At 41.1% G+C, this 14,093-nt stretch overlaps 1 protein-coding gene across 1 annotated transcript in view; it reads left to right on the top strand.

Moving 5' to 3' along the window:
* The window catches only part of GPC6 (glypican 6), a 943,187-nt gene that overhangs the window by 873,587 nt on the left and 55,507 nt on the right, over positions 1-14,093 (top strand). The window contains exons 5-6 of the mRNA XM_070943027.1: positions 507-637; positions 4,149-4,292. Of these exons, the coding sequence (XP_070799128.1) occupies positions 507-637; positions 4,149-4,292 (275 nt within the window). The remainder of the gene's footprint in view (positions 1-506; positions 638-4,148; positions 4,293-14,093) is intronic.

Genomic DNA, 14,093 nt, shown 5'->3' on the forward strand with positions numbered 1-14,093 from the left:
ATGATCACAACAGTGGTGATTCAGAAGAAAAGTGGAAAGTGAGACACAGCAGGGCAGGCAGTCCTGTTGTCTGCTGAGTGTCCATGGATTTTCACAACTGCCATGGGCCTTCCAACTTTAATGTACAAAACACCTGTTACACACAGAGACTGAGAGTCCACACTGAAGACAGTCATCCCACAACTATATTTTAAGAGTAGGCAACCAACTGAAAAACATGCCTTCAATGTAATTCAGATACACCTGCAATACATTTAGGATGAAACACCTGAAATATAGTTAAAGCGATGCAAATTTTTGGAGCCAAGATTGCACTATGAGGACCTGTTAAAAATCTGCTTCATTCATTCATTCATTCATTCAAGCATTCTGTGAATTCTGTACAGCAAATAAGAGACTAGCTTGCTTTCATTACTTTGCCCTGAGATAATTGCAAGATTAAGCATAACGTGTGAAGTTCCACAGTTACTGATTATGTAATGACCGACTCATTTGTTCTTTAACAGATGCCATGCTTTTGGTAGCAGACAGACTAGAGGGACCATTCAACATTGAGTCAGTTATGGATCCCATTGATGTCAAAATTTCTGAAGCCATTATGAACATGCAAGAAAACAGTGTGCATGTGACTGGAAAGGTATCAATTTTTGCTATTAAATGTTTGGAATAGATAGCAAACCAGAAGGCTATATTGCATTCATGTTCCTTTTTCTTGACAATTGAAAACCGTCTATGTACATTTCTAGGACCACAATTACTTTCATAGAATCACAGAGTATAAAGTTGGTATTAGAATAGAATAGAATTCTTTATTGGCCAAGTGTAATTGGACACACAAGGAATTTGTCTTGATGCATACGCTCTCAGTGTACATAAAAAGAAAAGATACGTTCGTCAAGAATCATAAGGTACAACACTTAATGATAGTCATAGGGTACAAATAAGCAATCAAATCATATTAGGAAACAGTCAATATAAATCATAAGGATACCAGCAACAAGGTTACAGTCATACAGTCATAGGTGGGAGGAGATGGGTGATAGGAACAATGACAAGATTAATAGTAGTGCAGACTTAGTAAATAGTTTGACAGGGTTGAGGGAATTATTTGTTCAGCAGCGTGATGGCGTTTGTTTTGTCATCACATATACAGTAGACCAACTAGCACCCTGGCCAAGGAATCCACTGCTAAATCATCCTCAACAGAAACTTTTCCAACTTTAGTCCAAATATCACAAAGGAGATTTTTCAAGGAAGTCTATTCCTCTGTTGAGCAATGCTTTACAATCACAGATTATGATTCAACTCCATGACACCCTGCAGGTGTGCTAGAAAAGTTTATTCATTTGTTCATTTGTGCCTTTGAGTCAGTTTTTGATTCTCAGTGACTGCTTAGCAATGCATTTTTGGAAGTGGTTTGCCCTTGCCTTCTTTCTAGGCTGAGAGAGAGAGAGAGAGAGACACTACCCCAAGATCAATTTGGCTTTCCTGCCTAAGGCTAGACTAGAACTCACTGTCTCCTGGTTTGTAGCCTGGAGTCTTAACCACTACACTAAACTGGCTCTCTTTTTAGAAAAAAAAAGATGTCACAGTAAAGGTATAAATGGCCATAGAGGCCAGAGTCTCCAGGCATATAGAAAGGAGCCCAACTGGAGCCTCCTCTATGAAATATGTATTGTTTGCAGGGAAGTTTGTTTATTGATTTCCTGTGGAAAGCATCATTTTGTTGGCAAATCACCTTAATCCAGCTTCACCCTGCCTTAGCAATAAAATGAAGGCTCCATGTGAAAATATATCCTCTATAAGAGCTGTGGTGGCACAGTGGTTAGAATGCAGTATTGCAGGCTAATTCTGCTGACTGCCAGCAGTTCGATCCTGACCGACTCAAGGTTGACTCAGCCTTCCATCCTTCCGAGGCCAGTAAAATGAGGACCCAGATTGTTGGGGGGCAATATGCCGACTCTGTGAACTGCTTAGAGAGGGCTGTAAAGCACTATGAAGCTGTATATAAGTCTAAGTGCTATTGTTATTGCTACAAAAAAGAAAGCATGCTGTTTAGAAGTCATCTTCGGGCCTTCTGACCTAGGATTTTTATCCATAGGTTCCCATCTAGTACTTCTCTAAGCTTATTAACACTGGCTTCTGTGAAAACTAGTATATATGGCTGTGCTTCAGTTTCATTTCTTATACAATCTTGAATGGAGCTCAAGATGACCTGGTCACTTTGCCGCAAAGTTCCCACTGCTTCCCACCGTTTCAGCCAACATTTTTTCCATCGGTATCATTTGATCTAGGAGCACAGATACCTTATCTCTTCATTTACTCACAAATTACTTTCTTGGCAAAACTTCTGACAAGCTCATGACAGGGTCACTCATATAAGCCGGTGTCACAGGCTTTTAATATCAAACATGATTTAAAAATGGGAGAAATTATTCAACTAGATCCTCATATCTCCAGCCCTACCTGATCTCAGTATAGCCAACTGTAGTTTGTGACATTTTGGTAGAGTCTCTGATCTAACGATAAGTAGCAACAATTTTCTTAACTTCCTCCTAATTTCAAGGCCCCCAGACTCACCTAACTGTATCATAAATTATGGTGAAGTTTTATGATAAATCATAATCCTCATCCATTCCTAATCAATCATATGTGATTCCTTCTTTCTATGGAATATTAATATTTTGTTGCAACACATCGGAGTTGGAAGATTTCTCCACTATTCTATCATTGCCCTTCTTTTGTATTCCATAGTTTCGTAACTCTCAGGACATATATTATGATTTTTCCTTTATTGATGTAAATGCCTTTTTTGACCAAAAAAGTAGGGATTATACCAATGGCAGCTTGTCTGGCTTTATCTTGAATACTTCTTAGTTCAGTTCTGTTCTATTTAGGAAGCAGAGAGTGTTCATTAAAAAGAAAAAGGCCTCAATCACTGAGTTTGTCAGAGAAATGTATTCCCATACAGTATTATAAAATGGGTTATTTAATAGGCAGTTGTTACTAAAAAGACTGCATTTCCATGGAAAATGGGGCAGTTGTGAAGTTCCAGAACAAATCTGCTGAACAATGAGACTAGCAACAGGTCATCGTCTTCGTTTAACAGCCCCATAATCCCTTGCAGGGTGGAGTCTGGGCAAGTGAATGGAGCTGAGTGTTTACTGGCCGGATGCCATTCCTGTCACTAATGCAGAGTTTTGTTCAGCAGATATATTCTCAGTGTGCCCAGAGAGAGAAATATGTGCCTCTACCTAGGATTGAACTCATAGCCTCCTGATTGTGAGAGCTCTACGTCTAGGCCACTGCACCACTCCTAGTGAGACTAGCAACAGGTGCACAGTCTTAAAAAGAACAAAGCCAAAGTATTTCAGGAGATTGCAGCATGGTCTTTCAGACAGTCCATCTCAGATAATTGATGCTGAAAACAACAATTGGCAAACTGTAAAGTCATTGTTCAGCCTATCTGTCGATCGAAAACCAAACCAGAACCATTCAAACATGGCACTCATGAGCCAAGGCCTATCTGATGCAGCAGATAGGAGCTTGCACTTCAGATTTAGATAATGCTAACTGAAATTTCTAAAATTACAGTATATTGGTTGCAGTGGTGAAATTCAATTTTTTTTTTACTGCTGGTTCTGTAGACGTGGCTTAGTGGGCGTAGTGTGGTGTGGTGTGGCTTGGTGGGCATGCAGGGGAAGGATACTGCAAAATCCCCATTCCCTCCGCACTCCTGGGGGAAGGATATTGCAAAATCTTCATTCCCACCCCACTCCTGGGGGAAGGATACTCCAAAATCCCCATTCCCTCCCCACTCCTGGGGGAAGGATATTGCAAAATCTCAATTCCCACCCCACTCTGGAGCCAGCCAGAGGTGGCATTTGCCGGTTCTCCGAACTACTCAAAATTTCCGCTACCAGTTCTCCAGAACCTGTCAGAACCTGCTGGATTTCATCGGTTGATTGATGACTTTTAACAAATAAATCCACTGAAGTTTTGCATGGCAAGTAAAAAAAAAATCTACTCGTTCAAATGTTTCAAGCTTTGTAACATAGGCTAGGTTTTCAGTATCCAGTCAGAAAATGAATTATTGAAATTCTCATTTCAGTGGTTCTTTTGTGTGTAACTGAATATTATTCTTGTAGGTTTTCCAAGGGTGTGGACAGCCTAAACCAGCTCCAGGCGTAAGATCGTCTCGATCCATTCCTGAAAACTTCAGTGCTCGCTTTCGACCTTATAACCCAGAAGAAAGACCAACAACTGCTGCTGGCACCAGCTTGGACAGGCTGGTAAGTAACCTTATGTGATCATGTATAAGTAGTCCTCCACTTACAACAGTTCACTTAGTGACCATTCAAAGTTACAGCGGCATTGAAAAAAGCGACTTATGACCTTTTTTCACACTTATGACCATTGCAGCATCCCCATCGATGTGATTTACATTCATATGCTTGACAATGGACTCACATTTATGACGGTTGCAGTGTCCCCGGGGTCATGTGATTACCTTTTACAACTTTCTAACAAGCCAAGTCAATGGGGAAGCCAAATTCACTTAACAACCATGTGACTAATTTAACAACTGCGGTGATTCACTTAACAAATGTAGCAAAAAAAAATGTGAAGGGCACAAAATATCTAGTACTACACATATTAACTGCTGCCAGGATTGCCTATGCTCAACGTTGGAAACAGCCATATACACCTGCAGAGAAACTGGTCATACAAAAGATCATGAATTGCGCAGAAATGGACAAATTAATGCTGAGTTTAAAAGATAAAGAGACATCGATATTTTACAATGTGTGGGAACAGTGGTATAATTGGATAGAACGGAGATAGATTGAAGATAGATAGTTATTAAGTACAAGTAATTGATAAAATAAGAATGTAAATACACACAATTTAATTTCTGTAAATAATGCACAAATTATTGTCACAAGAAAAACACCACAATTAGCTGTTGTTGAGTGAAATAATTTTTTATGTTTTTAATGTAATAAAAGTTTAATAAAAAAAACAAATGTAGCAAGAAAGGTCGTAAAATGGGCAAGACTCGCTTAACAAGTTGCTAACTCAGCAACATAAATGTTGGGCTCAATTGCGGTCATAAGTCAAGGACTACCTGGTTTAACCTCTTTCTGGTTAAAATTGAAAAGGTCGAAATTATTTTGAAAGTTGATCCTCCCACCAATTTTGGGAAGCTGCCAAAGGAAAGACACGACACTATAAGGACAATTGTTTTCCTCTCAAAAATGGAGCCGTAGATTGAGACAATATGTTGGGACAAGAAAAGAAACAAAATGTAAGTCACAATTATATTTTTCTGCAAAACAACGTGAGAGCCTTTCACATGGCCCTTTAAGCATTTTCCATGGGAAAAGAAGCTTTTCTCTTCTGTTCCTTGATAATTACTGGCTCCTGATGAAGAGCCCAGAATAAAAGGCCCAATTTCTTCGATAGGTTGCAAAATCAACTTCAGCTATTTAAATTTGCAATTCTTCCGAATGTAGAGATTTCCCTGAATGCATGCATCTTTTCAGACAGATTCCGTAAGAAACTCTGTGTCACTTTCCAAGTATCCAGCACCAAGAAACCGCAAGCAACACAGTTTTGTTTGAAGCGTTTTATCCTGGAAAGTGTGAAAACCCAGCACTGAGTGACATACAAAGTCAGTTCTAACTGCGGCCTCTCTACCGTGCCTTAAATTCCCTTGAACGTGCCTACCCCATCCCCTCGGCTTCCGGATGCCACGAACAGCCTGGAATCTTCAGCCGTGTCTAGGCCAACATTCAGCTGCTGGCCCACTCTCCGTGCTGCAGCTGATCAGCGCTTCGCTTCCCAGCTGATCAGCTCCGATGCTCAGCTGCTTATCAACATGCAGAGCAGTATCGTAGCCTCCACCTGGTGCCACCCCGTGCCCAGCTACTAGTTGGCTGATCCATTCGCCGCCTCCCAGCTGATCAGCGCAGCGATTGCGTCAGTCCCAGTCAAACCACCTCTCCTCCCCGAATGGCAACCCCGAGATGGCTTGCCGAAGCTTGCCATTTCAGGGCTTGACACTCTTTTCAGCTCTATTTCTCTTACATGAATCTGTTTAATATATTCATGCAAACTCTTCATGCAAATTTTTGATGTCAGTGCTCAGTTTTTCTTCTTTGCATCAATGTATCTTTTGCGTGCAATTTTCAGACACTTCAATTTTCAGTATTCTTTTTTCGCAATCATTCACAAATGGGCAGGAGAGTTGTGAGGAGCTCTGACTTGCTTCATAGCCGTTGGGTAGGCCAGGCTGTCCCTTGGAGCAGCTGGCTCCAAATCCCTTCCACAAATTCCATGTCAGGTTTCTTCTTCATCCCTCTTTTGGCCTTTGTATGAATTGAGGATCAATCAGAGATCAAAAGGCCAGATGGGGCAGGTGGCAGATTTAAAGCAGTGTAGTTGCAAAATATGCATTTGCAATACATAATATGTTACTCTTAAGAGAAAACATGAGAAGAGCAATTTGACAGGGTTTTTTTTTTTTCCTTTTGGGCGAAAATTGCACATACCGACTACTGAAATAAGTAATCCCCTGCTTGTCACATTAAAGTGCAATCATTCCAATTCCCAATTAACTTTACAATAGATTCCTTTTTAGTGCTCTGCTCATCATTAAATAAGCACTTATTGTTGTTAAGTGTCCATATGCATAATGCATCTTTCTCTGATAAAGTTTAATTAAGGAATTCACATTTCATACAAGTTAAGACAAGAAACCTTGTTTTATAACTACATTAAACATAGACAATGGTGTTTGGCAATCAGTCTTCAAACTATTATTTATTCCTTTTTTTTTTACCTCTTAGAAAAAATTTCTACCACTACAACCATCTTTTTTTTTTTTTTTGCAGGCTTTTTAAGGCCTTTTTTAAAATAGTAATTTAAGTAGTAACTGTGAGAGGGATCTTGGAGTCCTAGTGGACAACCATTTAAATATGAGCCAGCCATGTACTGCAGCTGCCAAAAAAGCCAACACAGTTCTAGGCTGCATAAACAGAGATAGAATCAGGATCACATGAAGTGTTAATACCACTTTATAATGCCTTGGTAAGGCCACACTTGGAATACTGCATCCAGTTTTGGTCGCCAGGATGTAAAAAAGGTGTTGAGACTCTAGAATGAGTGCAGAGAAGAGCAGCAAAGATTATTAGGGGGACTGGAGGCTAAAACATATGAAGAATGGTTGCTGGAATTGGGTATGTCTAGTTTAATGAAAAGAAGGACTAGGGGAGACATGATAGCAGTTTTCCAATATCTCAGGGGTTGCCACAAAGAAAGGGAGTCAAGCTATTCTCCAAAGCACCTGAGGGCAGGACAAGAAGCAATGGGTGAAAACTAATCAAGGAGAGAAGCAATTTAGAACTAAAGAGAAATTTCCTGACAGTTAGAACAATTAATCAGTGGAACAACTTGCCTCCAGAAGTTGTGAATGCTCCAACACTGGAAGTTTTTAAGAAGAGATTGAACAACCATTTGTCTGAAATGGTATAGGGGGATGGACTTGAAGACCTCTAAGATCCCTTTCAATTCTGTTATTCTATTCTATCCTCTAGATGCTCAATAAAGTCTTGCAGAAGGGCATTTTAAGTGCATGTGATAGGTAGCATTGCTTTCATACTTATGCAGAGAGAGTATTGCCTTCTTGGAACTACTGTACAGAATCACAGAATCAGAAGATATCTCAGGTCATCTTGTCCAATCCATGCTCAGTGAAGAATTTCATACAATATTTTGAACAGGTGGCTATGCAGTCTTTCTTTGAAGAGCTGGAACAAAAACATGAAACAGCTTATTCCTTCTTTCACCCATTGGTAGCAATTACCATCAGAAAATTTATCCTAATATTTATCCTAAATCTGTTTCAACCCACTGGTCCTGCTCCAGAAAACCTGATTTTAGCAGCATTAAAAAATTTTTTTAAAAAAGGCCCTTCAGGGAAAAGCAGAAATAACCCCGAAATCGCAAAATATGTCTTTACCAATATAAAAATAAATTCCTAATATGCCGTCTGACCTTGCTAGACTCAAAATGAAGCTATGAAATAGAATTTGAACCTTTCATGTCTCTACTAGGGACATTTGCAAGAGTACTGGTAAATTGTTCTGAAGCAAGGAGAGATTTTTTTAAAATGCATTTTACAAAATTGAAAAAGGCCAACTCAAATAGCAATAGCAATAGCACTTAAACTTATATACTGCTTTACAGTGCTTTACAGCCCTCTCTAAGCAGTTTACAGGGTCAGCATATTGTTCCCAACAATTTGGGTCCTCATTTTACGCACCTCGGAAGGAAGGAAGGATGAGTCAACTTGAGCCTGGTGAGATTTGAACTGCCAAATTGCAGGCAGCCAGCAGTCAGCAGAAGTAGCATGCAGTACTACACTCTAACCACTGCGCCACCGAGGACTAACTTCAGTACATTCTTTTGATATTTCAACCAACACGAATGAGCTGAACTATTATAAATTTTTATGGTGGGCCAACATTATGGGATGCGGTAATTGTGCAGAACTGGGCTATAAGCATTTTATATTGAGGAGGGGCCTGAGAGAGAGGGGAAGAAACATTTTAGAACAACAGCAGTGTGTGGGAGCAGCCAAAAAAGCTAATTCAATCCTTGGTTGTATAAACAGAGGCATAGTCAAAATCATATATTAGTATTGCTTTACAGAGCCATGCTAAGATCACACCTGGAATACTGTATCCAGTTTTGCTCACCATTCTACAAAAAGATGTCGAGCCTTCAGGAAAAAGTGCAAAGAAGAGCAACTAAAATGACTAAAGGCCTGGAGACTAAAACATATGAAGAGCGGTTGCAGGATTTGGGTTTGGCAAGTCTAGAGAAAAGGAGGACTAGGGGTGACACGATAGCAGTATTTCAGTATTTGAGACGCTGCTACAAAGAGGAGGGGGGTCAACTTATTTTTCCAAAGCACCAGAGGGCAAGACAAGAAACAATGGAGGGAAACTAATCAAGGAGAGAAGCAACTTGGAATTAAGTAGAAACTTCAAACAGTGAGAACAATTACCCAGTGGAACAGTTTGCCCTCAGAAGTTGTAGATGCTTCATCACTGGAGATTTTTAAGAAGAAACTGGACAGTCACTTGTCTGAAATGGTCTAGGGCAGTGATGGCGAACCTTTTCTGGACCGAGTGTCCAAAGCGCGCGAGAATCCCCAAAATGCAATGCTCGCGTGACCCCCATGCATGCGCCCCACCTCGCCACATATGCAGGCGTGGCCCCGCACATGCGCATGTGCCCCCCGCACATGCCCCGCCCCCCTGTGCACATGCCCCCTGCATGCCCCCCGCCTCCGCACATGTGCAGCAGAGAGCTAAAGACCAGTTGGCCGGCGGGAGGTGCATGTGCATGCGCAGCAGAGCTGAACTAGGGCAACGGCTCACATCAATGCATTAGAGAGTGCACTGCATGCCATAGGTTTGCCGTCATGGGTATAGGATCTCCTGCTTGAGCAGGGGGTTGGGCCAGAAGACCTCCAAGATCCCTTCCAGCTCTATTCTGATTGAACTCAGGATCTGCAGTAATTGTACAGATTCATCCTTGGATCTTCAGCCCTCAGCAAATCTCACTACAAGAAGACCATCTATTCTGTGCAATGCCGTTAAATTTTAGGAAGGCATTTATCTCTCTCTGACTCTACCAGATTCATTTTTCCATTTCTGCAGAAACAGCAGACAAATGAACAGTCTTCCCAATTAGCTGCATTTTTTCCATTTTTCTTTGGGATAGACTACGAGGGGCAAGCGAAAGCTTGCTGTTCATGTTTACTTATGAATGTATTGATCATTTTCCTGTGCAAATAAAACATCTTCAAAGAGACAAGTAGAGACATAATAAATCAATTGAAATCTGTAATAAAAACGCACCAATAAAGAAATCAATACACACAGAGATGAAAAAAAAAGTGCACAGTAGAAATAATACTTATGCAATCCTACTTCATAAATCAGCATCTTTAGCATTTTTCAGCCTGGTCCTATTTCATGTTGGCTTGGTATGTCTTGGGAGCTTTAAACCAAGTCTTTCTGGAGGACACCCGGTTGGGGAAACTGCTATCAATCATGAATGTTTGAGATCGAACTAAAAATGGTTTTTAAAAAAGAGATTTTCAGATGGTTGAGGTCAGGTAAGGAAAAAAAATACCATTCACCTGGTAGATGACCTTCACTTCTGAGAAGACAATTAGGTTTGCTTGTGACAAAGATAAAGCAGAAATAAAATGTGTTTATTTCAGCAATTGGAGAGACAGAAAGGGAATGTTTTCCCTACTTTTTCCAGATTTTAAAATGCTTTAAGATCTTAAATTGGTTGTTAGATAAATGATAAATAAAGCAGAGGTGGGTTTCAGCAGGTTCTGACCAGTTCTGGAGAATAACTAGCGGAAATTTTGAGTGGTTTGGAGAACCGGTAAATACCACCTCTGACTGGCCCCACCACCATCTATTCTCTGGCTCCCAAGTCCCAGCTGATCGGGAGGAAATGGGGATTTTGCAGTAACCTTCCCCTGGAGTGGGGTGGGAATGGAGATTTTACAGCATCCTTCCCCTGGAGTGGGGAGGGAATGGAGATTTTACAGTATCCTTCCCCTGCCACACCCACCAAGCCATGCCCACCAAGCTATACCATGCCCACCAAGCCACGTCCACAGAACCGGTAGTAAAAAATTTGAATTCCACCACTGAAATAAAGGCAATAGTTGTAAAGTTGGCTGTTTAAAAGGCCCCTTGCCTTTGTCACTTGTTAAGCTTCACATTCCCTACGAGATACTATGCACCGGAGACAAATTCCTTGTGCGTCTAATCACACTTGGCCAATAACGAATTCTATTCTGCTCTAATCAACCTTCCAGCCAGATTAGAAATCTTGGTATTTGAAACCTCACTCCCTTAAAACAAAATAGGATTTCAGTCTGATAGGAAGCAATCTATCAGGAATGTTAGGTCCAACAATGAGCAATAAGGTAGATAAGGGCAGGAAAGGAATCTAATTTGTTATGGTGGTTAGGATATCAACCTTATTCTACCAGGCTTGAAATTTTGGGCTTAGACAACTTAAAACTATGCCGCCTTTGGTCTAACCTAAGCATAGTACATAAAATTATCTGCTACAATGTCCTACCTGTCAATGACTACTTCAGCTTCAACCACAACAATACATGAGCACACAATAGATACAAACTTAAGGTAAACCGCTCCAAACTCGATTGCAGAAAATACGACTTCAGCAACAGAGTGGTCAATGCCTGGAATGCACTACCTGACTCTGTGGTTTCTTCCCCAAATCCCCAAAACTTTAACCTTAGACTGTCTACTGTTGACCTCACCCCATTCCTAAGAGGTCTGTAAGGGGCATCCATAAGCGCACCAATGTGCCTACCGTCCAGTGGTGGGATTCAAGTAATTTAACAACCAGTTCTCTGCCCTAATGATTTCTTCCAACAACCAGTTTGCCAAACTGCTCAGAAAGTTAACAACCGGTTCTCCCGAAGTGGTGCAAACTGGCTGAATCCCACCACTGCTACCGTCCCTGTCCTACTGCTGTCCCCATTTATTCGTATCCATTTCCTGTATTCATAATCATGTTTATGCTTATATCTGTTATCTTATACATGTTTGACAAACTAAATAAATAAAATAAAAATATAGAAGCTGAGAGACCCTGAGTTCCAGTCCCACCATAGGCACAAAGCCAGATGGGTGACCTTGGGCCCTAGGAAGGAGGAAAGGGCTGCCACTTTTGAAAATAAACTGCTGGGATTAATCAAGGATGAGTCAAGACTGCCTCAAAGGTACATACACACACATACACATACAAAGCAGGGGTGGGTTCTACTTACCTTTACTACCGGTTCGTATCATGCCCATGCGTGTGCTCTAGCTTCACTCGCGCATGCAAGCACTCTTCTGCACATGCATAGAAGCTTCTGTGCATGCGCAAATCACCTATGATGACATCCAGGTCAGTGGGCGGAGCCTCCTGCCAGTTCTACTACCGGTTCTATCGAACCGGTCCCAACCGGGGGCAACCCACCACTGATACAAAGGCAAGAAAATTGAAGATGTTTTTTTTTCTCCCTGCATAGATAAACAGATAGGACATCAGGATTACTTTTTTTTTTCTTCCTATCACTCTGAATCTTTCCAGGTTATGACTTTGAATGCCTTGCTTTGTACTTAGAATCATAGGGCTGGAAGGGGTGTTGGAGGTCTTGCTCATGGAGTAACCTTGTAAGGTTTGGACATATGAAAATGCACATGGAGAGGTGATGAAAGACATAGTTGTTGTCCCCACCCTTTCATCTAGTTAAATGAATGGTTGCATGGAACTTCCTTTACTACTACTCTCCATTATGATATTGCATAGTTCCCCTAGAGCAGGGGGGTCAAACTGGCGGCTTGCGGGCCAGATCCGTCATGCACAGGCCACGCCCACCCTAGCTCCGCAAAGGGGGGAAACATCATGATACATCGTGTGACGGCAACGTGACACTGTGAGTTTGACACCAGTGCCCAAGAGACCCTGAATAACCCTGGGGCCTACACAAAGAGATAGGATCCTAGCCCTCACATTACTTCAATACATGATCACCTACAGAAGACCTGAGCAGAACAGACAGACGGATAACATGGTATTTAATGTATGTATAATAATTCAAGTTCACTCACTTGTGTCTTTCTCATTTTAGTTAGTAAGAATATGGAGAATTACTGCCGGTCAGTATAGACCAGGGCTGTCAAATTCGCGGCCCACAGGCCAGATGCGTCACGCGCTGGCCACACCTACGCCTGGTTTAGTGAAGGGGGGGAATCCCGATACGTCACATGATGCCACCGTGATGACACGAGTTTGAAACCCCTGGTATAGACCAATGTTTTTATATGGTCCACTTGAAGAGTTGATATTTGTCTGAGGCAAAGTATCAATCTGAGTTTGAAAATAGTTTAAAGATTGCTTTGCTAGAACAGACTGAGATATATCTACCCTTAATTTGCAATATCCATCTAGAATACACTGTTTCTCCTTTCTTGTTGTTATCCAAAGCATATTGCAATAGAGAGGAATTTTATTTCTGCATACGAATGTTTCATTTGGCTGGCTAAGCCAGACCTCAGTCATATGATTCCAATAAAGCACTTCCTGTGGGGTTTTAAGAGTTTAAAAAGACACGAATCTCAGCTTTCAAATTCAAATTCTTATTTGAAGCCCTCATTCCCAGCACTTTGATAACATAAATAGGCTAGATCTAGACCACAAATAATTTTATGAGTCTCACAGTCCACTTGGTATCAGGTATAAGTGTGATCTAAGAAACCCAAGATATAGTTATCTTAATGGAGTTGAGTAGCAAAATGTATGGTCAATACATAGATGGGAGTTTTTGTGAAAAATGCCATATATATCATCTTCTGTTCCATAATGGATATAAGTGAAATAGGCAATATAGAACTTAAATATGATAAAAACAATTATGCATTTAATCAGCAGTATTTTGCTCTTCAATAACAATATAGGCCAATATAAACAGGTTTCAACCATAATATTTTTATTATTTACTCATTGTTCTGCCCCAGCTACGGACCCCAAAGAATGCAGCACACACAAAGTCTGTTCAAACCTTAGTTTACTAAATAAACCAGTTTTTTATAACAACGGCTGTTAATTAACTGCATTAACAGCCGCCAAGAATTCAAAGAATAATACTGAAAGCTTACTGTGGTTGGCAGAATGCCCAGAAGCAATTTGCAGGAAGCTGATAAGATAAGCAAGACAAAACACGAAGGTATGTGAACGAAGTTGTTCCCTGCAAATTGCTTCAGTCGGCGTTCCTCCTTAAATAGGCTAAGGGAGTGGCCAATTAGCCCCAAGCCTTACTCTCGAGGAGACCTCCTCCTGAGGAGTCACTCCTGCCTTTTGGCAGCTCTGTGCGCCCGTGCATCGAGAAGAGGCTCCTCCTCTTCATCCTCTTCACTTAAGGGAGCTTCTGGAGGTTCTGAAGGTCCTGGCTGAATCCCCACCTCTGGCACCAC

This window comes from Pituophis catenifer, unplaced genomic scaffold, assembly GCF_029215685.1.
Source record: "Pituophis catenifer annectens isolate HBS135680 unplaced genomic scaffold, rPitCat1.0.hap2 SCAF_4, whole genome shotgun sequence".
Taxonomy (NCBI): domain Eukaryota; kingdom Metazoa; phylum Chordata; class Lepidosauria; order Squamata; family Colubridae; genus Pituophis; species Pituophis catenifer.